The sequence below is a fragment of the Arvicola amphibius genome, chromosome 2, assembly GCF_903992535.2.
Source record: "Arvicola amphibius chromosome 2, mArvAmp1.2, whole genome shotgun sequence".
NCBI classification, from domain to species: Eukaryota; Metazoa; Chordata; class Mammalia; order Rodentia; family Cricetidae; genus Arvicola; species Arvicola amphibius.
This window is the reverse complement of record NC_052048.2, coordinates 75,522,119-75,549,676: the sequence shown is the minus strand read 5'-3', so window position 1 is coordinate 75,549,676 and position 27,558 is coordinate 75,522,119. Positions and strand designations below refer to the sequence as shown.

Genomic DNA, 27,558 nt, shown 5'->3' with positions numbered 1-27,558 from the left:
ACAGTATTTTAACACAGAGATCTCCCCCAAACCTAACGTGGAAAGTTTTGGTTGTCGAGGGCTTAGCTTGTTCACAGCTGGCACAGTTAAGCTTCCCTAGGGGAGAAGAGGGCTCTCAAAGACACCATGAACTGCCTCCAGCAGGCCAAGAGGCCTGGGGACTGCTGACCTTGGACACACAGTGCATCTCGTCACCCTGCAGTGCCCTTGGTCAGAGAGTCAAAATCCAGGATTTGTTAACCTGGCTGCCACAGTGACCAGAAGGACCCGCCAGATTCTCTGTGTAGTTACAATTAGAGGGCAGACAAGATCAGCGCTGTGACCCTGACTTCCTGGGCACATAACCCTTGCTCATTAGGGAGGCTCACACTATAACCATCCTGACAGGAATGAAAATATTCTAAAGAATCTGTTGTGTCCCTCCCGCCGGCATCAGACGATTGAGACACTGCTCCACAGGGAGGGGAGTTTCCTCAGGAGTCTCATGTTGGGCCCTTGATAGCAATCCCAGGGGAGATTTCCCACGCTAACAACCTGTCTGGCCACTTTGGGCTGGTGAGGTGGCCCAGTGGATATGGCGCTTGCCTCACAAGCCTGAGACAAGCCTGGCGACCTGAGTACAATCTCCACAACCCGCCAAAAGGTAGGAGACAACCAACTCCACAGGCCACCTTGAAGAGGAGGATGGGGCAGTGATGATGCGGAGACTGGGAGGTGATGATGAGAGGACTGGGAAGTGATGATGTGGGGCTGGGAGGTGATGATGAGAGGACTGGGAAGTGATGATGAGAGGACTGGGAAGTGATGATGAGAGAACTGGGAAGTGATGATGAGAGGACTGGGAAGTGATGATGAGAGGACTGGGTGGTGATGATGCAGCACTGGGAGGTGATGATGAGAGGACTGAGAGGTGATGATGAGAGGACTGGGAGGCGATGATGTGGGGCTGGGAGGTAATGATGAGAGAACTGGGAGGTGATGATGTGGGGACTGAGTGGTGATGATACGGGGACTGGGTGGTGATGATGAGAGGACTGGGAGGTGATGATGTGGGGCTGGGAGGTGATGATGAGAGGACTTGGAGGCGATGATGTGGGGACTGGGAGGTGATGATGCGGGGACTGGGTGGTGATGATGCAGGACTGGGAGGTGATGATGTGGGGACTGGGTAGTGATGATGAGAGGACTGGGAGGTGATGATGAGAGGACTGGGAGGCAATGATGAGAAGACTGGGAGGTGATGATTAGAGGACTGGGAGGTGATGATGCGGAACTGGGAGGTGATGATGCAGGGACTGGGAGGTGATGATGCAGGGACTGGGTGGTGATGATGAGAGGACTGGGAGGCGATGATGTGGGGACTGGGTGGTGGTGGATGCGGAGACTGGGTGGTGAAGATGTGGGGACTGGGTGGTGATGATGCAGGACTGGGAGGCAATGATGAGAGGACTGGGCAGTGATGATGCAGGACTGGGAGGTGATGATGCAGGGACTGGGAGGCAATGATGAGAGAACTGGGAGGTGATGATGTGGGGACTGGGAGGTGATGATGCGGGAACTGGGAGGTGATGATGAGATAACTGGGAGGTGATGATGTGGGGACTGGGTGGTGATGATGCGGGACTGGGAGGTGATGATGCGGGACTGGGAGGTGATGATGCGGGAACTGGGAGGTGATGATGAGATAACTGGGAGGTGATGATGTGGGGACTGGGTGGTGATGATGCAGGACTGGGAGGTAATAATGTGGGGACTGGGAGGTGATGATGCGGGGACTGGGTGGTGATGATATGGGGACTGGAATTTGACCAAGACTGCTTAGTTAGACACACCTCTTGCTTTCCTATTGAAACCTCAACCTTGGGACCCTAAAGGTGGAGTTGGGAGGGGTGTAGGTACCACTGGAGCTCTTTGTTCCTCTTCCCGATGTGGCTATACTGAATATATCACCTGTTTCCTCTTCCCCTGTTACTTATCTGATAAATTAGCCTGTTAAAGGCAGGTGGCCAAGCCCAGCTTATTAGGAGATTCTAGGGCCAGAATCTAACAACAGAATGTCACAATCCTTATCCAGATCTAAGTGTCTTCAGAAGGAGGTGAGCACTGGTTTGTCAGAGGTGTGTGTCCCAGCTTCAGCTCCCACGTAGGGTCACTCCTGCACACATGCTATTCCAGAGGCTCATGCTGTAACCCCGCCCGGAGCAGGAGCTTCTCCTGGGGTGACCGCTTGGCTTTGGTCCTCACCCATTTTCCTTCCCCTGGTCAATATTCCTTTCCTGATTTCATTTCCCAGAACCTCAAGGGGATTGGAAAAGGAGAAAGCCACTCATTTAGTAGCCACAGGCAACAGCTCTGGGGGGCAGGGTGGGGGCAGCAAGGGCAGCAGTGGGCATGGGCCAGGCCTCAGGCTGTCAATCACTACAGGAAGCACCCTCCCTGAGCTTACAGTGACCCCTGTGAAGACTTAAACACACCTCTTCACCTTATTCCCTGTGTCACCTCAGGATCTTGGGTACTCCACAGCCTGGGGAAAAGAGCCCATATATTCCCACCTCTCAAAGCTAGTAAGAAAGGCCCAGTGCAGTGAGTCAGATTGAATTAGGTTTTAACTCCTCTTCCCTCCCTCCGTCCCTCCCTCCCTCCCTCCCTCCCTCCCTCCCTCCCTCCCTCCCTCCCTCTTTCCCTTCTTTCCTTTCTTTTTTGAGCCCTGGCTGTCCTGGAACTTGCTTTATATACCAGGCTGACCACTTCAGACTCACACAGATCCACCTGACTCTTTCTTTCTCCCAAGTGCTGGGATTAAAGACATGCATCACCATACTGTGATTTTAATGAAATTTTAAGTGCTAAGTGTCCTATTACATTCTCACAAGCTCTCTCTCTCTCTCTCTCTCTCTCTCTCTCTCTCTCTCTCTCTCTCTCTCTCTCTCTCACACACACACACACACACACACACACACACACACAAACACACACACACATGAGCGAGTCTCATGCCTTAGTCCAGCCTAAGAAACTAATGATGACCTGCGTCACCATTAACCACTCCCAGCCCCTCTTTCTGAATACTGATTCCAAGTTGCACTATCACACCCCGTTCACACAGTGCTGGGGATAGAACCCATGAGTACTAGGCAGGCAATCTACCACATCCCCAGTCCTTCACAAGACAATCCTATGTGGAGTTCTGAGAAGCATTACAAAGCCAGGTCTGGCTTGGCCATCTGAAGACTGAGTAGTCCTGAGTGGCTTCCATTACTTTTCTGTGCTTATCCAAACATCTTGTTTGTAAAGTGAGAGAGAATTTTCAACCTGCCAGGTCTTTCCAGAGTTCAGGAGAGCTGGAGGATCCCAACGGGTGAAGGCTAAGCAGGTACTGCCCTGACAAGAGTATGTCATTAAGATCACCTCCTCCTGTAGCACGTCTCCTGCACTTCCCATCCTGGGCAGCAGATGGCACTGCCACACCATGAAGACTTTCCCCGCTCTAAGACCACTAACTTGAAGGTTATTAACTCAGACATGGTGTCTGGCAGCTGTCCCTCCTTCCCAGTAGAACCGGCAGTCTTGGGTCACCAATGTGTGAACACCAGCGTCATATTCCAAGGTTCTCTGTACCCCTGGGCTCCCAAGCAACAGGTCCTCGGCGCTGGGCCCTTCTGGGAGTCTGGGAAGCCCCGTGGATCCACAAGGCACGTCTGTAGTTCTGTTAGGTAGGCATCAGGGGTGTCCTCAACAGGATATGCTAGGCTTAGAAAACCTTTTCCTGGGTATGGACTGCTCTCCAGAATGTCAAAGCTACAGAATGGTCAGGGTAGAGGTGAGGGCCAGCAAGCTACAAATCCTGCAAATCAAGGCACACCAACCTCCCCAATGCTGCTGATTCCTCCAACCTCAGGGTCAGTCATCCGGTCAAGCTCAGCTACTCGGCCTTGTTGGTAGGCTTGGTACAGTCATCCCAACTGCGGCTGCTACAAAAACAAGCTCTGCAGTTCCCTGTGTGTGCCTACAGCTCCAAATACCTCACGCCTCTCAGCCCTGAGGAACTGAGGTCGACACAGCAACTGTGTGGGGAAACTGAGGAGAGAGAAGTGAGTCACCCAAGACCTCAGTGATCCACAGTGCCAGAAGTGACAGCCTATAACTGAACTCCAGTGAGCCTCTTGGCAGTGAATTTCTAGGTTTCAGGCCATTGGGAGAACAGGATAGCAGCTCCTGCCATCCAGAAGTCTAGGAGAGCCACTGTGAAGGCACAGACTGGGTCCAGGGGTACAGATCATATGAGTGTTGTGTAGGCATGGACAGGAGTTCCTCTAATTCCAGGATGGGTGGCTTACCAGAAGGCATGCAGATACCCCGGGAGGTGTCAGCCTTTACCTATGACTAAACACAGCCCCCTGGCAGGTCCTGATCAGGGGACAATTAAGGAGGAAGGGAAGGAAAGGAGGGACTGTCAAGGGAGCCATCCGCACTCACTGACTGGACCAGTTCCTGGGGTTGACAGCAGGTATGGGGGGCATGTGCTGATGTCCCCTGTGTCTCCCTTACAAGGTACAAGCTGGCTTTGGTCCCTTTTCTTTTCTTCTGACTGGGATCAGCAGACAGAGTAATGTTAACAATCCCCCAGATTCACCACCAGACAAAACCCATTTTCAGAAGACAGGCAGGGTTTTGTGTGAGAGACTGGACAGAGTCTGCAGGAGTCCAGAGGAGAAGTCAGAATGATGAGAATAACTTATCCTGGTCAAGGTCAAGAGGATGAGAGAGAAGGTACAGGGAGCCAAGAGTCTTGAGCAGCTGGGAGGAGGAAGATACTGTCTGGAGAGGGTAGCAGGGTGGGTACCTCCCAGCAGCCCCAGCTGTGGCCTCGGGGGGTGGGGGAAGGAGAGATACTGGGGAACACATAGCCAGGATGAAGCTGGATGGGGCCAGGTGTGGGGGATGGTGAGGTGGGGAGATGGTGGGGTGGGGCCCAGGTGTGGGGGCTATGTGCCTGCTCAGCATCTCTAACCATTAGCTCCTCGTGGCTTACAGTTTCATGGTGTCCAAACACATCTGGACTGTGAAGGACTGCATGGGTACAACTATTCAGTTGGTCGCCCAGCCATTGGGTGGCCTTGGGTGAGTCATTCTGTTCCCAGAGATCCTAGTTTTTCTATATTGGTGCTAACGGGTTATTCACTAGGCTGCTATGAGGATTAACTGCACTACAGGCAGCTTTTTAGCCCACACTCAGTATACAGAACCGGTTCATAGGGGTCAGTTTCATATAAATCACAACACTGCCATTTAATGAGCACTTGTTCCGTCCAGACCCCAGCTGTTTTCCTACCTGGGTCATCTCAGACCCTCACAGGCAACCCTAAGGTTGCTGACCATTTTAAAAAATACTTTTTATTTATTCTTTGACAATTTCACACATGTATACAATGTATCCAATCACTGCCTCCCATCTTCATGTCCTCTCAAATGTTCAAATTGGTATTATTAATTTGTAACCCACTGAGTTTAATTAGTGCTGCCTGCTGGAATACTGGCTGGTCTTGTTGGCTTGGTCTTGTTCAGGGAACCCCGAGCCAACCCCTGGTTCCAGAAGCCAGCACCTCCCAGCCCTCCTCCAGCCCTCAGCCTCACGTTCTTTCCTCCCCTTCTTCTGTCATGTCCTCTGAGCCTTGGGGAGGAGGTTGATGTGATGGGCCTATTTAGGATTGAGTCCTCGATCGTCACTTAGTCTCAGCCCTTTGACCAGTTCTAAGTCTCCAGATTCGTCTCCACCCAGGGCAGAAGCTTCTCTGGCCAAGGCTGAGAGCCGTACTGATCTATGGGAACAAATGTAAATATTTGGCTTACCATTTTGTCCCAGTGTTACAGATAAGCAAGTAGAGGTCCTTGCCCCAGTCACAGAGGGCCAAGGTGATGAGCGGTTTATTTACCTCCCAGCTTCCAAAGACCCATTGGGGAATGGGCCTGGGCCATGCAGGTCTCTGGCTGATGGCTCTGGAAGTTTGGAACAGGACACGTGGACATCAGCGCTCCTTACCCCAATCTGCTGGCTCATCAGTTCTGCTGACCCTCCCTTCCCCCACACCCAGGAGTCCTGGTTCTCCTGTTAAAAGCTGGGGCGGGGAAGGAGCCCTTACACAGAGCGCAAATGTGTCCCTGGATTCTCCTGGAACCCGGGCGCGCACAGACAGAAGTTGTGTACCCAGGATTTTAGTATTTCCTCTCCGGCTCCAGCCCCAATTTGAGGGCCTGTAAAAGCTTGAACGGCGTCCAGTGCGGCGTGGTTTGCCTAAGCCAGGCTCCCGGCGCTGAGTCAAAGCCCACACAGGGACCAGGGCGCCTGGGGTGGGGTGGGGGGACCATGCAAGGAGGGGCGGATGGCGGGAGGAAAGCTGCTGGGGGGTGGGTGGAAGCACGGAGAAGGCGCCAGCTGCGGGGGCAAGGGGACGCGGGCGGGAAGGGGACTCTGAAGCGCCCACACGCAAATCGCCCAGCCTGCCAGGAGCTTGGCTGATCTGCCTCTGAGCAAACCTCAGGGGCTGGGGTGCACTCATGGGGTGAGGCGAAGGCGTAATTGCGTGACCCCTTTCTTCCCCCAGAGCCCGGGAAGCTTTCCCATGCTCTTCGGGACAGTGGTAGGAGCTGGAGAGAGAAGGTTCCTTGTGACTGGGAGGATAGACCTGGTGTCTCCAGAGGTGGGTGCTAAGGGCACTACTGGTCTCTGACTTTTAAGTACCACCCCCCACCTCCAGCGTGAAAACACCTTGTCCTTGAGCTGTGTGAGTCTGCACAGCTCACTAACCCTCTCTGAGTTGAGGTTCTGTCCTCTGTAAAGCCCAAAGGGGTGTGTGTCTGTCTGTCTGTGTGTCTGTGTGTGTCTCTGTGTGTGTCTGTGTGTGTGTCTCTGTGTGTCTCTGTGTGTGTGTCTGTGTGTGTGTCTGAGTGTGTCTGTGTGTGTCTGTGTGTGTCTGTGTGTCTCTGTGTGTCTCTGTGTGTGTCTGTGTGTGTGTGTGTCTCTGTGTGTGTCTGTGTGTGTGTCTCTGTGTGTGTCTGTGTGTGTCTGTGTGTGTGCCTGTGTGTCTGTCTCTGTGTGTGTCTCTGTGTGTCTGTGTCTGTGTGTGTGTGTCTGTGTGTGTATCTGTGTGTGTGTCTCTGTGTGTGTCTGTGTGTGTGTCTCTGTGTGTCTGTGTGTGTGTCTGAGTGTGTCTGTGTGTGTCTGTGTGTGTCTCTGTGTGTCTCTGTGTGTCTCTGTGTGTCTCTGTGTGTGCCTGTGTGTCTGTCTCTGTGTGTCTGTGTGTGTCTCTGTGTGTCTGTGTGTGTGTCTGTGTCTCTGTGTGTCTGTCTCTGTGTGTGTCTCTGTGTGTCTGTGTCTCTGTGTGTGTGTCTGTGTGTCTCTGTGTGTGTCTGTGTGTGTCTGTGTGTGTCTCTGTGTGTGTCTGTGTGTGTCTGTGTGTGTCTGTGTGTGTGTCTGTGTGTGTCTGTGTGTGTCTGTGTGTGTCTGTGTGTGTGTCTGTGTGTCTCTGTGTGTGTCTGTGTGTGTCTGTGTGTGTCTGTGTGTGTCTCTGTGTGTGTCTCTGTGTGTGTCTGTGTGTGTGTCTGTGTGTGTCTCTGTGTGTGTCTCTGTGTGTGTCTGTGTGTGTGTCTGTGTGTGTGTCTGTGTGTGTGTCTGTGTGTGTGTCAACTCCTATCTACAGCTCTAGTTCCAGCATATGAATGTGTGAGGCAGGACAGAGACAGAAAAATTAATGTCCCTCAGTCTGGGATTCAGTGTGCCGGGCCTGCTGGCTGAGTGCAGAAACTGCAACACAATCGATAGAGCCAGAACTGCCAGCTGAGGTTGGGCTTGTCTTCCTGCATCCGTGGCAAGCAGGAGTGATGGAGACACAAATGGTGAGCACTTAGGGTAGAGGCCTGTGGCCTTCCCGTTAACTGGATCTGCGTTTTCCCTCATCCCTAACCTGAACGCGCCTCACAAAACCACCTCAAAACTCATTCACCAAAGGCAGTCCCCGAAGTAAGCCACTTTTTCCGACTTCGCTTTTTAAAGTGATGGTGGTGGAGAATGACGCCAGGACACCAGGCTGGCTGAGAACTCTCCGTGGAATTGAGGGCGACCTTGAACTCCTGATCTTCCTGCCTCCACCCCCCCCCCCCCAAGTGTTGCGATTACAGGGGACATGAGCCACCACACCCATCTTAAACCTTACTTAAGTTTTAAACCCTGCTTAATCTTTAAGGCTTGTGGTGAGCGGCCTCCCTTGAACGGCATAATTTAGGAGCCCGCAGGATTGTACATTAGGCCACTGTCCTGAAGCGGTAGTGCGACTTCCTCTAGAAAACCCACTCTGAGAATCTTAGGTGTGGACTTGCTTTTCCTAATGGCCATTCAGAGTCTCTCTCTCTCCTACCCTCCCTCCCCTCCTTCCCTCCTCCTCCACCTAGTCAGTCTTAATGTATTACCTCTTAACTCCTTTTTAATATGCTCACCGATTCACTCTGAATTGCCTTGAAATTTTTTTCTGTGGTGCAGTCAAGGATCCCACTTTAGCTTAGCACAGATACACACACACACACACACACACACACACACACTTGGGAGGGGTGCATTCAGGCTACTGGCGGCAGTAGCGGGTTGTGTCTTCCAGCCACCCTTGACATAAGCCAGGGTCACAGGCAAGGTGTGTCAGCTCTGATGGAGGAAGGAGGACTAGACACTTCCTGGGTGTGAAGGGGTCAGTGTGGCAGCTCTGGACGCACCACTCTCAGGAGACTGACCCCATATCTTCCAGGGCGCTCATGCTCTGAGCACCATACCCAGTTCAGATCAGGCAGGGCCGGACCTCCACAGTAGACGTACCATGCATTCTGCTCTGCTCCTTTAAAGTCCAGAGGCCCTGAAAACCAAGCATGTGTGCATGTGTGAATATGTGCATGTGTGCATGTGTGAATATGTGCATGTGTGAATGTGTGCATGTATGCATTGTGCATGTGTGCATGTATGCAAATGTGTGGTGGCTGGAGCTGAAGCTGAAGCTGAAGCTGACCTCAGCAGAACTCACTGGTGACTTCCAAGTGACACATTGCAGTGCACCGGTACCCCACTGCCTGGAAACCGGCATCTGTGACACCTCTGCTACCAGGGCTGTCCCCAGGCTGGGACGAAACAGGTGATCTAATACACAACAATGACATCACAGGATTTTTCTACCCTTCCTTAGCCAAACCAAACTTCTAACGTCCTTGTCCCCAAAAGCTCCTCATAGGAAACTGTGACCAGAAAAAAATCCCTCACCATGTGCAGGGTGGCTTTCTCGGTGTTCTACAGCCACTGTGCGTAGGGTAGCCCCTCAGCCCATTTCCGGAGACAACCATCTCCAGAGTGTCTCAAAGGACTGATGTGGGCCTCCATACATGAACCCCTGTGCACAGAATGGTCCTCAGGCATACCTCTTTGAGGGAGGAGGGCTAAAGGGATTTTTGTTTTTATTGCCTTATTTTGAAATAATTAGAAATTTATAGAAAAGTGCAAAGTACAGGGGAGTCCAGCACTCTTCCCCTAGCTGCTCTCAGTGTCTGCCACTGCCATGTGCCCTAGTCTGCCTTCTATTGTGTGAGAAAGACCACGACCAACAGCAGCTTGGGGAGGAAAGGCTTTATTTGGCCTACAGTTCCCGCTCACAGTCCATCACTGAGGGAAGTTGAGGCAGGAACTCAAGGCAGGAACTGCAGTGGAGGCCAGGAGGAGCACTGCTTACTGATCTGCTCCTCATGGCTTGTTCACTTTTCTTCTTTCTTCACCCTAGGGGTGTCACTGCCTCCTCGGGCTGGACCCCCCCACATCAATCACTAATCAAGAAAATGCCCCCACACACTTGCCTACAGGCAATCTGATGAGACATTTTCTCAACTGAGATGTCCTTTTTCCAGATGAACTTACCTGTGTCAAGATGACGATAGATAGATAGATAGATAGATAGATAGATAGATAGATAGATAGATAGACAGACAGATAGATAGAGAGAGAGAGATAGAGAGAGAGATAAATAGATGATAAATAGATCTATTGGATCAGTTGGATTAGAGCGGGGGAAGGAGTTTTTCTTGATGTTCTCACTATGTAGTCTTGGTCTGGAACTTGCTGTGTAGCTCAGGCTGTCTTTGAACTGTGGAATTCTCCTGAGTACCATGGTATAGCTAGCACTTAACAATTCTACACATATGTTTGCCCTTGACCCTTTCTAACAGAGTCCTTTGCTGATTATTTCCATCCTTAGAATTGTATTTATATGCATGTATTCATGTGTGTGTTGGTGGAGAGGAGAAGGAAGGAGGTGTGAGCAGGGGAACCAGGCTACATTCACCAATTGGACCTGTCTCTGGATTAGCAATGCATGTCAGGAGCACAGGGTGATGCCTCCTGTGTCTCCCTGGCACAGTGCAAGCTGGCTTGGGTCCCTATTCTGTTCTCACTGGGATCACCAGATGGGGTAATGTCACCATTCAACCAGACTGGTCACTAGGAAAATCCACTTCCCTAAGTGGCAAGTGTTGCTTAGCCCAGAGGTTCCCATCTAATGCTAGGCCAGAGAATGGAACACCCTCCTGGGCATTGCATATCAGACAGGCCACATATAGGGGACCCAGGAAAGAGGAAAAGCAATTCCATGTTTCATAACTCTTCTCTTACTTTTCTACTACTAGGAAAAAACATCATGACTAAGTCAACTTATAAAATAAAGCATTTAATTTGGGGCTCGTTGTTCTATAAGTTTAAAGTCCACGACTATCATGGCAGAGAAAGAGAGAGAGAGAGAGAGAGAGAGAGAGAGAGAGAGAGAGAGAGAGAGAGAGAGAGAGAGAGCTAAGTGAAACTGGTGTGGGCTTTTGAAACCCCAAGGCCAACCCCAGTACCACAGTTCCTTCAACAAGGCCACATCTCCTGTACTGATTTGTCTAATGTCATCTAGAGTCATTAGAGAGGAAGGAACTTCAACTGAGAAAATGTCTCTATAAGATCCAGCTGTAAGTGGATCAGTTAGTGATCAACGGGGGAGGGTCTAACCAACTGAGGGTAGTGCCATCTCTGGGTTGGTGGTCCAGGATTCTATAAGAAAGCAGAGTGAGCAAACCAGGGGAAGAAAGCCAATAAGCAGCACCCCTCCATGTCCTCTGCATCAGCTCCTGCCTCCAGGTTCCTGCCCTGTTTGAGTTGCTGTCCTGACTTCCTTTGGTGATGAACAGCAATGTAGAAGTGTAAGCCAAATAAACCTTTTTCTCCCCAACTTGCTTCTTGATCATGGTGCTTCATTGCAGCGATAGAAACCCTAACCAAATCCTCCTAATCCTTCCCAAACAGATCCACCAACTGGGGATCAAGTATTCAAGCATATGAGCCTTTGGAGGGTGGTGGTGGCGCACGCCTTTAATCTCAGCACTTAGGAGGCAAAGGCAGGCAGATCTCTGTGAGTTCAAGACCAGCCTGGTCTACAAGAGCCTAAATGAGTCTATGGGGGCCATTCTTATTCAAACCACAAGTTTTCCTGTCTGTTTTCAACTGCTGTGAGAAAGACCATGACTAAGATAACTGGGAAGGAAAGCATTTGTTTTGTTTGTTTTAAAATATTTATTTGTATTTTATGTACATTGGTGTTTTGCCTGCATGTACATCTGTGTGAGGGTGCTGGATCCCCTGCAACCTGAGTTATAGACTGTCAAATGGGTGCTGGGAATTGAACCCAGGTCCTCTGGAAAAGCAGCCAGTGCTCTTAATTGCTGAGCCATCTCTCCAGGTCGTGTTTGATTTTTTTAATAGTTCATCACTAAGGGAAGTCAGGGCAGGAACTCAAGGCGGCCACCTGGAGGCAGGCTCTGAAGCTGAAACCATGGAGGGTCCCCATAGCTTGCTCAGCCTTCTTTCTTACCCCCCCCAGGACCACCTGCTTAGGGGATGGCACTGCCCACAATGGCCTCCCAGCCCCTATAAATCATTAATCAGGAAAATACCCTACAGACTTGTCCATAGGCTAATATGATGGAGGCAGTTTCTCAGTTGGGGTTTTGCCTCCCAGATAATTCAAGTGTGATGGTTTGAATGATAATGACCCCAGAGTCTCATATATCTGAATGCTTGATCCTCAGGTAATAGAACTGTTTGGAGAGAATTAGGAGTTATGGCCTTGTTGAAGGAGGTGTGTTCCTTTGAGGTCTCAAAAGCCCACACCAAGCCCGCCCACCCCCACCTGCTGTCTGTGGTTCAGGATGTAAAGTTCTCAGCTACTGCTCTGGTGTCATGCCTGTTTGCATCCCACAGTGATGACCATGCACCAACCCACTGAAAGTGTAGGTAAGTTTCAAATCTTTTATAAGTGTTGCCTTGGTCCACAGGAGAACATTTCCTAAATATAATACTAGTAGCACAGACACTTAGAGAAACAATTAATAAATGGTACCTCCGGAAACTGAGAAGCTTCTGTAAAGCAAAGAACACGGTTAACAACACAAAACAACAACCTACAGAATGGGAAAAGATCTTTACCAACCCCACATCAGACAGAGGGTTAATCTCCAAAATAGACAAAGAACTCAAAAAATTGATCATCAAAAGAACAAATAATCCAATGAAAAATGGGGTACAGACCTAGACAGAGAACTCTCAACATAAGAATCTAAAATGGCTGAAAGACACTATTAGCTCAGGCTTCTTATTAACTAACTCTTACATCTTAAATTAACCCATTTCTATTATTCTGTGTATCATCACAAGGCTGTGGCTTACCAGATAAGGTTCTGTTCTGGTGTCTTTCTCCTTTGGCAGCTACGTGGTATCTCTCTGACTCCACCTGCTTTCTCTCTATATCTCTGTTCTGATATCCCACCTGGCTTTGCTCTACTAAGCCATTGGCCAAAACAGCTTAATTCATTAACCAGTGGTAATAAAACATATTCACAGCACACAGAGGGCAATCCCACAACACATCAGTTGTCTTATTATATCAAATAACAGCAAAGTGTACTTGCTACAAACAATAAGCACTTGTTACCTCGGTTTCTGTGGGTCAGGAATTCGAAAGCTGTGGACAAGGCATTGTAAAGGATGGCAGACTTTGGAAGGCTTAGATGGGTGTGAGGTTTGCTTCTACAGTGGCTGACTCGAGCAGAAAAACCTCAATCCCTTGCTCAAGGGCCATTCAATAAGACTGCTTCATGGCATTCAGGACTTGGAAAATGGCTCTTTCCAGGTGACTGTCAGCTGCCACAATCGTGATGCTATCCAGCTGCATTTTTCATCAGCCACACTCTATGAGGATCCCCAAAGAATATCAGGAGATGAAAATATGTTTGGATCTCTGTGGTGATTTGAATGAGAACAGCCCCCACGAGCTCATATATTTGAACTTTTGGTTCCTAGTGGATCAGATGTGAGCTCTTAGTTACTGCTCCAGCGTCACACCTGCCTGCCTGTTGCCATGCTCCCCGACCATGATGGTCATGGACTCACCCTCTGAACCTGTAAGCAAGCCCCCGGTTAAATGCTTCCTTTAGCAAGTTGCCTTGGTCATGGTGTCTTTCCACAGCTAGAACAATGACTAAGACAGTCTCCTAGAAGGTAAATTATAGTCTCCTCTTCCACCTCCCCTTTCCCCCACCCTCATAGTGCAGCTGTATTCTTCTTCCTCCTCTTCTTCCTTCCCTCCTCCTCTTCCTTCCCTCTTCCTCCTCTTCCTTCCCTCCTCCTCCTCCTCTTCTTCATCTTCTTCATCTTCTTTGTCTTCTTCATCTTCGTCTTCTTCTTCTGGAAGAAACTATAGTCATGTCTCATTTTCTCTCATGGCAACACATTTTTAGCTGGGCTTACACCATGCAATAGATAACTGTCCTATATTCATTTCTATGACTATGAACTTGCTAGCTCTGAGGCATGCCAAGTGCAAGGGAGGCAGAAGGGGAGGGGCAGGCCAGGGCCTGGTTAGACAGGCTAAGCCAGCAGACAGAGTAGCAAGGCATGAAATTACAGCTGGGAGCTTGAGAGATTGCTCAGAGGTTAAGAGCACTTGCTGCTCTTTCAGAGAACTGGAATTTGGTCTCTAGCACCCACATCAGGTGGCTCACAACCACCAGTAGGTCCAGCTCCAGGGGATCTAATGCCTTCTTTTGGCCTCTGTGGGCAAACCACCCATCAATATACATAAAAGATAAAAGAAATTTTAAAAGCAGAGTGAGTCTAGTGTGGACTCACTAGTGTAGTCCAAAGGCATGGACTGGGGCCGGGGAAGGCTTAATCTAAGCATCCAGGCTAAGGGTTATAGTCCTGATGCCAAGGGTCCATAAGGCCTGGAGGGGAGAAGGGATTTCAGGAAGTGCTCTCAGCTCAGCAGTGAAATCAAGTGCAGACAGATGCTGACCACACTCTCCTAGTCAGGAAGGAATGGTAAAGGGTTGAGGGTTGGGGTGCAGCTTATTCAGCAGAGTATTTACCTACCATATATGAATTCCTAAATTAGATTCCAAGTACCAAATAAAGTGCCAAACCCAGCATTCACAAGGTGAAGACAGATCAGAAGTTCAAGGTCATTTTGGCCACGTACAAGTTGAAGGCTGGCCTGGGATAGGAAAGACTCAGTCTCAAAAAACAAAGATTAAAAGATTAAGTGATTGGCTAGTGATGTCTGCAAGGGTATGGGAGGAGGATGTGACGACCAAGCACGCCACTCCTGGAGTTCTTCCTTCCCCACTAGCGGCTCACCCTCCTCTCCTCTTCCCCCACTTGGACGTCCCCATAGTAAGGAAAAATTGTCTACAACTCCACCCTTCACATTTTGGCTGACCCACCACTAGGCTTTCTATACACAGGAGCTTTTTTTATGCAGTTGTAATCAAAAGGTATGTCCTAAGTGTAAATGCTTTTTCCACTTGGCATGGCAGTACAGGACTTTCCTACGATTGTTTCTTAATGTGATTTTTTTTTTAAGTAACACAATCTCATTATAGAGAACTAATAAAAGAAAAAATACACGTTAAAAGTTGGGGAAGCTGCTCATTTGGTACAGTGTTTACCCAGCGTGCATGAAGTCCTGGGTTTGATCACTAGCACCTCATAAACCAAGCATGGTGGCATATACCTGTAACCCTGGTACTCAGGAGATAGAGGCAGAAAGTTGAGAGTTCAAAGTCATCCTTGACTGCACGGTAAGTTCAAGAACAATCCGAGCTATGTGAATTGTCGAAACAAAAAAAGATAAAAATTAATAAGACTTATTTTAAAAACTTGAAGACACATTTCATCCTAAAGTCCATCAGGGCCTCCACAGCTTGTCAGTCAATAGAGAAACAGGAGGGGTCTCCTACTAGAGCAACAGTTCTGGAACTTTCCTGAAATGTCAAAATTATCTGTTATCCCATTTTAAAAGTCACTCCCTCCTTCAAGAGAGCAGGCAAACGGCATGAGCAAGGCCATCACCAGAACCAGAGGTTGAAGTGCCCAACAAGCATGAGAGATGTTCTCTTCTGTTGCTCAGAAAAACGAGAGTTAAAACAGTGAGATGCCCTCCTTCCCCCGAAGGTTGGCAAACATTCAAGTGTGATAAGGTCTCTGTCAGGCAAGGGAATGGGCACGGATGGATGTAACTCTTAGAAAAGTCATCTGGAGTTGTTGACGAACATTTAGCACACTCTGAAAGGACAGTCACAGAACTGCCCCACTTCCAGTTCCAAACCCCAGAACATGAAGACGCAGGATCTGTACTGAAGCACCCCTTCATTTAATCGGTGGGTATCTGTTAATCATTCACTATGGGCCACCCGCTGTTTGGATACCAGAAATACAGCAGCACACAAAACAAACCCAAATCCTGCCTCCTGATAAGTTTACCTACTAAGAGAAGATGCTGGTCAACCATGGGCGTGGATGAGGGCAGGGTTTAAGTGTGTGAGGGAAGGCTTCCTGGAGAAGACCCATATGTTAGCTACTCTTCTTGTTGCTATGACAAACACAACTCAAGAAAGGGCCATGTCAGCATCAACTTGACATGAATTTAGGGTCACCAGGAAAGAGGGGACCTCAGCTAGAGAACTGCCTCTACCAGACTGGCCTGTGGGGGCATTTTCTTGATGGCTAATTGATGTAGGGAGGCCCAGTCCACCGTGGGTATTACTATTCATAGGTGCGGGGGGTGGGGGGCTAGGCTGTGTAAGAAAGAAAGCTGATTGTGGACCCGAAGCAGGGTTCCTCAGTGGTCTCTGCTCCAGACTCCCGTCCTGGCTCCCTTCCGTGATGGACTGTAACTTCTAATATGAAATAAACCATTTCCTCCCCAAGTTGCTTTTGGTCATGGTGTTTATCACAGAAACAGAAAGCAAATTTGGACAGGAAGGGAGGGTTTATTTTTGGGCCATTATTTGAGGGGACAATCCATCATGATGACGAAAGCGTGCAGGCAGGGATGTGAGGCAGCCGATCACACTGAATTCACACTCAGCAATCAGGGCTAGGGATGCCGGTGTTAGCCCAGTTTGTCCTCTTTATCCATGTCAGCATCCCAGCCCATGGATGCCGCCACCCACACTCAAGGTGGGTCTTCCAGAGATATGGTTCTAAATCCCATCTGCTTGGCAAGACTCAACATCACAAATAGCATTTCATTGAAGAATAGAAGATGAGAGAACTAGCCATGGGGACATCTGAGGCTGTCTTGGTTAGAGTTTCTATCGCTATGATGAAATACCAATGACCACAAACAACCTGGGGAGAAAAGGGTCTATTCCAGTTTACAATTCTCAGCTCATACTCTGTGTCTGGGGGAAATAAGGGCAGGAACCTAGAGGCAGGAGCTGAGCAGAAGATGCGGAGGGGTGCTGCTTCCTGATTTGCTCCCATGGCTTGTTCAGCCTACTGTCTTTTAACCCCAGGGTCACCAGCCCAGGAGCAGCATTGCTCGCCGTGAGAGCTCTCCTGCACCAATAGTCAGTCTTAGGAGCTTGCACGACAGACTTGCCTGCAGCCAGTCTGATGGAGGCATTCTCTCCACGGAGAGACCCTCTTCCCAGATGACTCTAGCCTGTGCTGAACCAACATGAAACTGACCAGCACAGAGCATCCCAAGCAATAAGAACAGCCAATGCAAAAGCTTAGAGGCATGCTGAGTCTGGTGTGTCAGCAAACCACACGGTGGAGACTGGAGCTCAGTTGACAGAGCACTTGCCTAGCGTGCATAGAGACCTATGTCAGATTCCCAGCACCGTATCAACTGGGTGGAGTGGAGAAACCTGTAATGTCAGCACTTGGCAGGTAGACAAGAGAATCCGAAATTCAAGGTCATCCTTGGATATATATGGAGTTCAGGGCCAGCCTGGGTTACATGAGACCTTCATAAACACACACACACACACACACACAGATGAGGGTGGATGGGGGTATTAGCCACACACATGGACACACGGGTATGGATAGCGGTATTAGACACACACACACACAAGAGTATGGATGGGGTATTCGCCACACACACACACAAACATGGGTATGGATGGCAGTATTAACCACACACACATGGGGAGGGGGGTATGGATGATAGTATTGGCAGATGGTAAGTTCAAGGAGGGACAATGGGCAAATGGCATAGGGCCTTGGAGGTGACAGCGAAAACTCAGCTTTTCTGTGACTAGAACCAGACAGTGTCTGGGATGGGACATGGAGCCAAGTTAATGGGGCTTCGGGGAGGGATGTGTTTGACAAGGACTAGCGACTGTGCCCTGAACACTGCAAATGAACATCTGAAGAGGAGAGGGTGGGAGGGGCCTGGTGGGGAGAACTTCCACTGCTGTGGGTGGGCACTGTGTGCTTCCCTAGAGGAAAGGACTCTGAGAGCAAGAGGGCAGCAGGTGACAGAGCCTTGAGCAGCTGCACCCAGGCAGCTGTTTCTCTAGAACAATGGGATGCCCTGTGTCCTTCCCTTGTGTTCCAGAGCCTCTCACCCAGGGCCAGGACAAAGCAGGTCCCTTCGTTAAGTCTCCATCACAGCACAGCAGCGCTCACTGACCGAGGCTCTGTCCCAGGGGAAGCAGGCAGGCGAGTAGTTCAAGCACCGGCTCCTGGAAATAGTGCTGGGGCTCCAAAGAGGAAGATGTCCCCTGACTTAAGAGTTGGGCCAGAGGAAGGACATGGCCCTGGGAGGGGCCAGGGAGAGGCCAGACCAGATGAGGCCACGTTGAGTGGAAAAGCAGACGGAGCAAAACGCTTCTTCCTTCCCCTCGATGGAGTGCCCAGCAGGGCAGGCGCAGCGTGGTGAACTCAGAGGCGAGGCTACCTGCATTTAACTGCCAGGGAGTCGGCAGATAACTGTCTAGTGCGATAGAATTATGGAGCGAGACTTTATCGTCCTGTTTCCCGAGGGAGAAACCGAGGCTCAGAGGGGGACTCATTTGCTCAGGGTCACCCAATCAGAAGAGGGCTGGGAACCACACCAGGCCTCTGACACCCAGGACAACATGCAGCCACCAACACTGACGCACTTAGGAGACCGGGCTGGGAGCAGGACCCAAAGAAGGTAAAATGGTTCCAGATGGAGGAAGAGTGGGCACCTGTGGAGGGAAGGGCCGTGATGAAAACAGCCAACCCACGTGGCAGAAGGAGGTAGAGTTATGAGAGAAGATAGGCCTGGAGATCAGCCTGTGGCCCTGGGAAGGATGAACACAGGCATGTTCTATGTGGGAGGCCTGGAGAAAGTGTTGCATATTCTCCTATACCACTGTCCACCTTGTTTCTTTGATGCGGGGTCTCCAACTGACCCTGGAACATTCAGCCCCAATGTCTTCCTGTCTCTGCCTCACTTAGTGTTGGGGTTCAACACATGCATATATATGTATATATATATATGTATATATATATATATATATATGTATATATATATATACATGCATGCTAGGCAAGCACTCTACCCACTGAGCTCACTCCCAGATTCAGAGGTCTTTAGTATTTCTTAAAAACTATGTGTGGAGGCTGGAGAGATATCTTGGTGGCTAGGAAGGCTTGTTCTACAAGCATAGGACTGGAATTAGGACCCCAGAACTCACATAAAAATTCTGGGCATTATCTGGCATGTGTTGAACCCCAGCACTAAGTGAGGCAGAGACAGGAAGACATTGGGGCTGAATGTTCCAGGGTCAGTTGGAGACCCCGCATCAAAGAAACAAGGTGGACAGTGGTATAGGAGAATATGCAACACTTTCTCCAGGCCTCCCACATAGACATGTGCACACACACTGTGTATGCATACATACATGCACACACATATATAGACACAGGCACACGTATACACAGGTACACATGAACACACCACACAAGTGTGTGTGGTGCATATTATATGCCTGTGTGTGTATGTAAGGGAATTTTCTGGGAACTTTTGGTTGTAAGGCTGGAAATGCAGTCCCAGAGGATGAAGGCATGCAGTCTGTGCACCAGATGGCTTTGGAGACGGTCTAGGCCATGGTCTTGACTGCTCCTGCGTGTCGGGGAGGGGCATCCTTTACCCTGTCCCTCTTTCCCTCTGTGGTCCATCTGCTGCTTCTGAACAAATCTTTGGGACAGCACCTGGGAGTGGGAACGTGTCTGGTTCCAGGGGAGCCTCAATCCTCCTGGAGACAAGACCAAGACCCTCTTTCCACTGTCGCAAGCACAGGGCTCCAGAAAAGAAACCATGCTAGCTACTCCCCTGCCTCATGGCCTATCCACTGGTCACCATACATTATAGTTCTGTGTCGAGCAGATTTGAGCTGCAGCTGTAGGACAGGCTCAGGGTGAGTCACGGCCCAGAAATGCAGCGCATGGGGGAATTACGACTCTAGAAATGCGACGAGAAGTGTTCCATAAATGGGGACGTCAGGCAATGCCCTGCTCCCTGTGATCCGTATGTTGTAAGCTCCATCACAAATGGCAAAAACTAACCGCTCTCTACACCGCTGCCTTGTGTGGCCCCATTTCAGGGACATAGATAGGGTAGGGAAGGAATTGGCCAGGAAAGGTAGCTGAAGACATGGCCACAGGGAGCTGACCCAAGAGACCAAAGGCAGAGATTTGGGGATATCAGTCCCCTGAGAATTGTCAGGGATCTGGGATGTGAGTGGGCTCTGCCTGCTTCCCTGGGACACAGGGTGGGGTGAGGTTTTTATCTGTATGTGAAAGGAAAATTGTGGCCCATGCTAGAAGGGCGTGAACCTAGGTCATTGCTGCTGAATGAGTCCGACCTCCCCATCAGCCCCAGGGTCTGACTCACAAGAACTAGAATTCCCAGGGGGGCCAGAGACCCGGCAGCAGACGGTGCTCAGAGTTAGAACTCAAAGGAGCTCTTTCCCCTGTTGCAAGCACAAGGCTCCAGAAAAGAAACCCGTGCCGTGGGAAACCACAGAAAAGGAAACAGGGACTCAAGAAAGAAGGACGGATGGTCTTGGGATGGGACTCGGCGCCCCAGCCAGGACGGGAGCTGAAATAAGTTGAGTAGAGGCTACAGATTTCAGAGATGTTGGAACGGTCTGCAGCATGCCTGCTCTCTTGCTTCTTTTTTGACAGATTTCTTTTCTTTCTAATGATGTGTCTGCGTGCATGTGAATATGGTGCCTGCAGAGACCTCAGGTTCCCTGAAGTTACAGGCTGCTGTGAGCTGCCCAGTGTGGGTCCTCAGCTAGATCAGGTGCTCTTTGTCATGCAGCCATCTCTCCCCAAGCCCTGCTGGCCTGTTCTAACCTAAGCAGTCGCACCATCCCTGCCCAGGACCGCAGGCCAGTGTCTGGACTGTGTTCTCCTGCAGCAGCAAGTGTGGCTCGAGGCGCGACTGTTACTGTCTGGTCCCTGGACATGGAGGTGAGTGTGACACAGAGTGAAACCAAGGAGAAAACCGTGTCAGGCACACTACAGTCCCTGGAAGCCACCACACACACACAGACACACACACACATCTAGTCCCTGGCACCCAACATTCCTTACCGTCTTCCCCATCCCATCTCTATCCCAAAATGACCCGCAAAGCAACAAGGCCCCCCAAAAGTGGTGTGCTGGACTGGAAAAGGCTTGAGAGCCCGGGGTGTGGAGCCAGGCCATCCTGATTCAAGGACTGTCTCTGTTGATGACTGGCCCTGTCTCCTGGGACCTTGTTTTCCTCATTTGGAAACTGGCGTTACTGAGCCTGGTCTCACAAATCTTGTGGTGAGGGGCTAAGTGCAGGGTGAAGTAGAGAGGGCTTCTCACATGACCTGGCCAGCCCTTGTGAGCACAGTCTAGCCTAAGGCCAACCCTCCCTCACACTCCCCAGATAACGAATACCCAATGCCCTGCTCTCCCGCCCCCGAGTCCACTCAACACACACCAATACTTTCTTTATATGTTGCAGCTTTTACTTCAATTTGAAGCAGATGGTTGCACACAGATGTGAACAGCTTTGGCCTCTGTAGCACATGGAGCAGGCACTGGCTTTGAACATGCCCCCTCCCCACATACTGGCCCATTCCCCTGGTCCCTTCCTCCCTAAGTCCTCCTGCCTGGCCTGTTCAAAGGCAGCTGACCTACAGCAGGATGCTGTCTCGTGTGCTAGCCTGAGACTGGCCACTGGTGAGCACCTGGCGGAGCAGGCTCTGGAAGCAAAGACCATCAGACAGGTTGTCTTGGGGCATGTCCTGGGTGGGGTATGGGGCAATATTGCTTCTTCATTCTCCCCTTCTTCCCTTCTCAGGAGGCCTGGAGTCCAGGAAGGAGCCAGGACCCAAAGAATATTAGGCATAGTGTCAGAGGCCTGGATGGCTAATGGGAAGAAACAAGATCTCAGACCCCACCTTCCACCACACCAAGGCACCCAGCCTGTCTGTCACAGCCCTAGAAAGCCTGTCTTGTACCCAGCCAGCTTGGGGTTCAGCACAGATAGAGCACTGGCTCAGAGGGTTAAGTGCTTCTGAAGGTCACCAAATGTCCACTCCTTGCATGAGTTCCTGGCAGAAGTGCTAATCCATCTTTGGCTTGAGGTGGACTTGTTCAGGCAGCAATGGTGTGGCTTTGCGCTGTTGGGGTTTCATCCCGTAGTTTTCTTGGACAATCTTTGTAGAATCTTTGGCAATAGTCTGCACCACCAGTCAGAAGGCAAAATCTGAAGTAACCCTGAATGTCTAGAGGACAGCAGGAGACGGAGAGGAGGCAGGCTGCCCTTGTCCTGGTCCTTGGTGAACCTGAGAGGCAGTAAGTGGGCTGAGGATCTGGTAGCATCTTGGAGAAGGCAGGAAATGAGGCTGGCTGTATTGGTGGCCTCGGCTTCTTTCTCCTCAGGCCCGACTGGGAAGAGACCCACAGCAGTATCTGTGGTCTAGTCTGTGGCCAGTCACTCCTGAAAAACAAAAGAAAACATTTATCAGGAACATTCCCTACTCACCCTGAAGCTGGATGCTGACACTCATGGAACACTCTGGAGACATTAAGCCCATCCTGCCCAGGTAGTGTTTCAGTTAAATACTAGGGCCAGATTTGATCCAAGACTAGCTGTCCCCAAAGCACACACTGCTCCTCCTCTCTCCGCCTCCATGGACTGCTACACCGAGGACGTCAAGCCTTGTAAGCTCAGGGACACCTGGTGCTGACATTATGAACCCAAGATTCACACCTTTCGGGGACATGAGAGTCAGTCCTGCTACTACAGAATGTTGGAATGTGGACGATGGGCCTCCCTGGTTCCTGTGGAAATAACTGTCTGTCCATGACTTCCCGCTCTGTTTAGACAAGAGCATGGCACAAGTCATGAGGCCCGCCACCCGCCACCCGGGTGATCGGAAGAGTCACTTCTCCAGTTCTAGGTTCCCACCTCTGACAGATGACTCAACTGAGGGACATCAATAATTCGTTCCCTCTGTTTCCTTCTAAGTGGAAATGAGAATGGACCTGTAGAATCCTAACCCAGAAAAAAAAAACCAACAGAGGTCTGTGATTCTGAACATCATGAAATAAGACACAGAGGGCCCAAGAGTGAGGAACCTGGGACATCTTGCGACCCATGAATTACTGGGTCAGGCCATCTCCAAGTTCTAACCTTCCAGGAAGGAACAGAAGAGGACGACAAGCCAAGAATACACTGGGGGCATCAGCCTGTGTGTGTGTGTGTGTGTGTGAGAGAGAGAGAGAGAGAGAGAGAGAGAGAGAGAGAGAGAGAGAGAGAGAGAGAGAGAGAGAGAGAGAGAGAGAGAGAGAGAATGACCACAGAAGTTCATGAGGGTTTCAAGAACCCACCCAGAATACAGGAAAAACGCCCAGAGACCTTGGTGCAGCTCCCTGTTCTGCAAGAATCCTGAACAAGCAGCGCATGCTGAAGGTCCAGCAAACCATCTATCCAGCAGCGCTGGCATGTTCGGGTCCTCCTCACATCCTGAGTCAAGGGTGGGCCACGAAGAGTGTGGCCAGCAGTGACGGGATTTGAACCCAGATGGGCCCTGTTTCTCCTCCCAACAGAAGCTGCTCCTACTGAAGCCTGTCTTTGGAGAGCAAGCAGTAAGGAGTCAAACCATGGAGCTGGAGAGCTGCTAACCACAGACCCTTGTATGTCTTGCCTTGGAGGCCCCAGAACACTGGTAGGAACATAGCCAAGACGTGGTCCAAGATCCAAACCAAGAGGTTGGAGCCATGCTGGATGCAGGGTCCAAGGAGGGTGAGTGAGCCAGGCCATGGGGGAGGAAGGCTGTCCAGCTAATAGTGGGTAAGCCGGGGAAAAGGAAAAGTGAGAGGCCGGCAGGGTCTTGATGTGGTAAATCCCAGGCTTGCATTCTCCCAGCCCATTGAGCACGGCTGGCCCCAACAGAGATCTGCTTTTTGTTACCGAGTCTGAGGAGAAGAATTAAGTAGCGGAAAGGAAACCCATGGGGATGGCACAGGGTCTGTGGTCCACAGCATGGTTTATGGCCACGTCATCCAGGCACTGGCTGCCTGGGCGGGCCCTGCCATGGACTGGGCCTGGAGCCCCTTCTCATCCAGCCTGACTGTGGTCTGGAGAAGGAGCGGAGGGCTGGAACCATTCTCCTAGCCACACTGCGAAGGTGGCCAGGGCAGCCTGGCTCCAGCTGTAAGCCCTGCTAGCTCTCAGGCTGAGCTGACGATAGATACCCAGCTCTGAGCATCCTACCCCAGACCAGCAAAGGGAGCTGACTGGGCTAGCTTCAGTCTTCATTCAGTCGGTTGCTTCCTCTGGACCCACCAGCTGGGGCAGAGGGCAAGGAAGCAAGCACAGTTGCACACTGCTGCTTTGGGCTATTCCAGAATGCCTGATTTGATGGCTACCATCCGGTCAGTATGGAGACGGATGAGATCATCGCAAACACGTTTCCCCTGACTACTCATCCGGGGGTCAGAACAGCAGCTCCAAGGGGGCCAGTGAACAGCTCTGTGGACTGAGGTAGCCCTGTGCCCAGCACAACTCCAGCTGCTGGCACCATCTCTGTAAAATCGTGTAGAACAAGCACGACTCCTCTCAGCCGCAGGCCTCAGTGTATTAGTGAGCTCTCTCGTACCACAGGATGTTCCTTCTCAGGTGGAGCATCCTGTACTCGCGTAACTATGACTGTCCCTTGCCGAATATTTTCCTGTGACCTAGAGCGACCTCAGCCAGCTCACCTGTCATCTCAGTTTGCTCTCCTTCTCTCTCTGCTTACTGGGCATCTCTGGCCTTAAGTCCTTTGCTTTCTTCTCTTGATGACCTGTGTCATGCAGGGTGACTGAATCACTCTGGGAACATTAAACACTGATTTCAGGCCTGTGAGGTGACACGAGGGGGAAAAGCGCTTGCCACCAAGCTGGTGACCAGCCTACATCCACCCCAGAGACTGAGTGGGGGACAGAGGAAAGCGACATTCACAAGTTTTGTACCGCTGCACATACACGCATATGTGTGCATGTGTATAAAAAGTTATAAGTTATTTGTATATATGAATATTCTGTCTGCTTACGTGTGTGTGCACCACATGCACGCCTGGTGCTCACAGAGGCCAGGAGGACGCATCGGATCGCCTGGAACTTGAGTTATAGACTGTGTGAGCCACCACATGGGGACTAAGCACCAAACCCAGGTCCTCCATGACAGTCACCAGTTCCCTTGACCACTGAGCCACCTCTCCAGTCTCCATCTCCCATCTAAGTTTTAAAACTTTGTCTAAAATGTCCAATTACCTACTTAACCATTTTCCCACCATTTTCAAATTATGCATTTTTCTACAGATAAGCAATTCGGATACAATCTTCCACGTGTGTAAAAAAAAAAAAAAATCCAGTGAGTTTGAAATCTGGAGAGGTTTTTTTTAAAAAAAAAAAAAAAATTATGTCCTAAAAAGAGCAAGCAGATTTTAAGCACCTTAAAAAGCTACAGTGCAATAGGAACGTAGGGAGGAGGACGAATTCTCCATCGATCGCATTGCTGCCATCCTTTATCTTCCCCATTGGCTGCTGCACAAAGGCAGTCAGCTGTGGGGCCTCCAGGTAAGCCTAGGTGTGTGCGTGTGCATGCATGTGCGTGTGTGTGTGCGTGTGTGGATGCACAGGCCACAGGGCTCACGTGGCAGCCAGGAGACAGCTTGCAGGAGTTGGTTCTCTCCTTCCTCCTGGAGTGCAACTCAGGTCTTCGGGCTTCGCGGCATCTCACCTGTGACTGCTGAGCCACCTCCCCAGCCCCTCATTCCCTCTATCTTTAGTGTGTGTGGGTGTGTGTGTGTCTGCACAGAAGCCAGAGACTAACTGCTGATGCACCAGCCCCCTATCAGCCCAGGTCTGTTTTCACATCTTTTCTGAGCTGGAACTGCAGCTTTGTTCTGAGCCCATAGGCAGAGTCCACATATCTCTATCCACTGCTGTCCCACCTGACTTGGACACCGTGTGGCAAGCAGGGAATTTGGGAGCAGTTGCAGTTAGCCACCGTTTATTGAGGACACAGATACGACAGGGACATGAGAGGAATCTATGGCCCACCCTATGTCTTGGCTGGGAGGACCCTCAGATCTCCTGGGAGCCACAGAAAAAGCCTCTATGAGCCAGGAGAGTCAGGCTCACGAGGAATGTATTCATTCAACCAGTTGTACTGAGTTGCTGCCGCATGGTAGCCTGGTGACAGACACTGAGTCGGAGGCCCTGCCCTGCTTCCTGTCTCTCCTCACAGAAGAGCTGTCAACCCTGTTCAGTACCCTCTATTCCCCGGGGAAGACATTGTCCAGGACTGTCTGTGAAGCTAGTGTATGTGACCCACAGGTCCTAGGTCCCGAGACCGAGACTACTGGATCCAACAAGCCAAACCCTTCCTTTGCTGAAGCCAATGACTCAGGCCAGGGAACGGTAGAGAGGTGGACTTTCCCATCAGTAAGGAGCAACAGTTGTTAAACCAGTGCTGGAAGCTGAGAGCAGGTGGGCATAAGATCCCTCACCGTGCTGATGTGTCAGAGGTAGAGCTGAGTCCCAGGTGACCTGGACCAGCACTCTGACCACTGGCTCTGGAGACTGGTGGGAATATCCTACCCATAGACATGCCAACTCCAGTGGGGACTATGGCTTGTGTTTTTGCTGGCACTGCCCTGGAGAGGATATTGGGGGTCTGCTCAAATCACCCCCTCATGCCCACCAGTTCCCACTCGGAAAGAATGAGATGTTGCTCCCAACCCCCAAAGCCCTTTACTTCCCAGTCCCTCCATTTTTCTGTAGCCCACGATACTGTTAGTGGAGCTGCTCACTCTGCCCACCCCTCCACTGAACTCCCAATGGGCATGGCCCTAGGCACCCTGATCTTCCCATGGCCAGGCAGGGAAGTGAGGGACTGGGAATCAGTGCTATCTTTTTAGAAGCATGGCCACGTGCCAGGAGCCTCTCGTTTCAGTCCTGGACCACACTGACTGAGACAACCCTTGGGAAGTGGGTATTACTGTGGAGTCCTGCATCACCACCCTGTTGCTGGAGCTGCTGCGGGCAGAGCCTGGACCCTGGCAGTCCCAACAAACTAACTCCCGCTGTCTGCCATCACTGGGCCAATTAAACAGATAGTGACCGTGAAGAACAGAGAACAACTTATTAAATGTGGCCAGGGTAGGAAGAGGAACGAAGAAAGAGGTCCAGGGACCCCCAAATCTATTAAACAGAGAGGACCGGAGGTAAGTATACCAGCAGTTCTGTTAAGGTGTGGTCCAGCCCTTCATCACCACCTCAGCTCTGGTCTCTCCTGAGAAGTGGTCTGACAAGCTGTGTGAAATCTCTTCCTGGGAGACAAGGCTTCAGCCTTTTCCTTCTCCTGGCTGATGGCAGGAGACCTGGCACGCCCACGGCTAGGACCGCAGCCTACAAGGAGCCCCCAGGGTCTGCAGGGGACTGCCACGCCATGCTGACGCCTTCTCTCTGGCTGCCGATCTGTTTCTCAGAGCTCTGCTGATATCTCCCCGAGCCAACTCTTTCTTGGCCTCTTCTGTGTTTGTCTCTCTGGGTCTGTCAGTCTATCTGTCTTTCTTGGTCGGACGCCCTGTAAGGGCAGGGCTGGCCCAGGCAGTGCTATAGGGCACAGTAGCCACAGCTTCCCGGCT

General features: G+C 50.7%; 1 protein-coding gene across 1 annotated transcript in view; it reads right to left on the bottom strand.

The window, feature by feature from the left end:
- Nucleotides 1–21,359: 21,359 nt before the first annotated feature.
- The window catches only part of Atoh8 (atonal bHLH transcription factor 8), a 30,234-nt gene continuing 24,035 nt past the window's right edge, over nucleotides 21,360–27,558 (bottom strand). Inside the window, exon 3 of the mRNA XM_038318496.1 lies at nucleotides 21,360–22,358. Within this exon, the coding sequence (XP_038174424.1) occupies nucleotides 22,353–22,358 (6 nt within the window). The 3' untranslated portion in view covers nucleotides 21,360–22,352. The remainder of the gene's footprint in view (nucleotides 22,359–27,558) is intronic.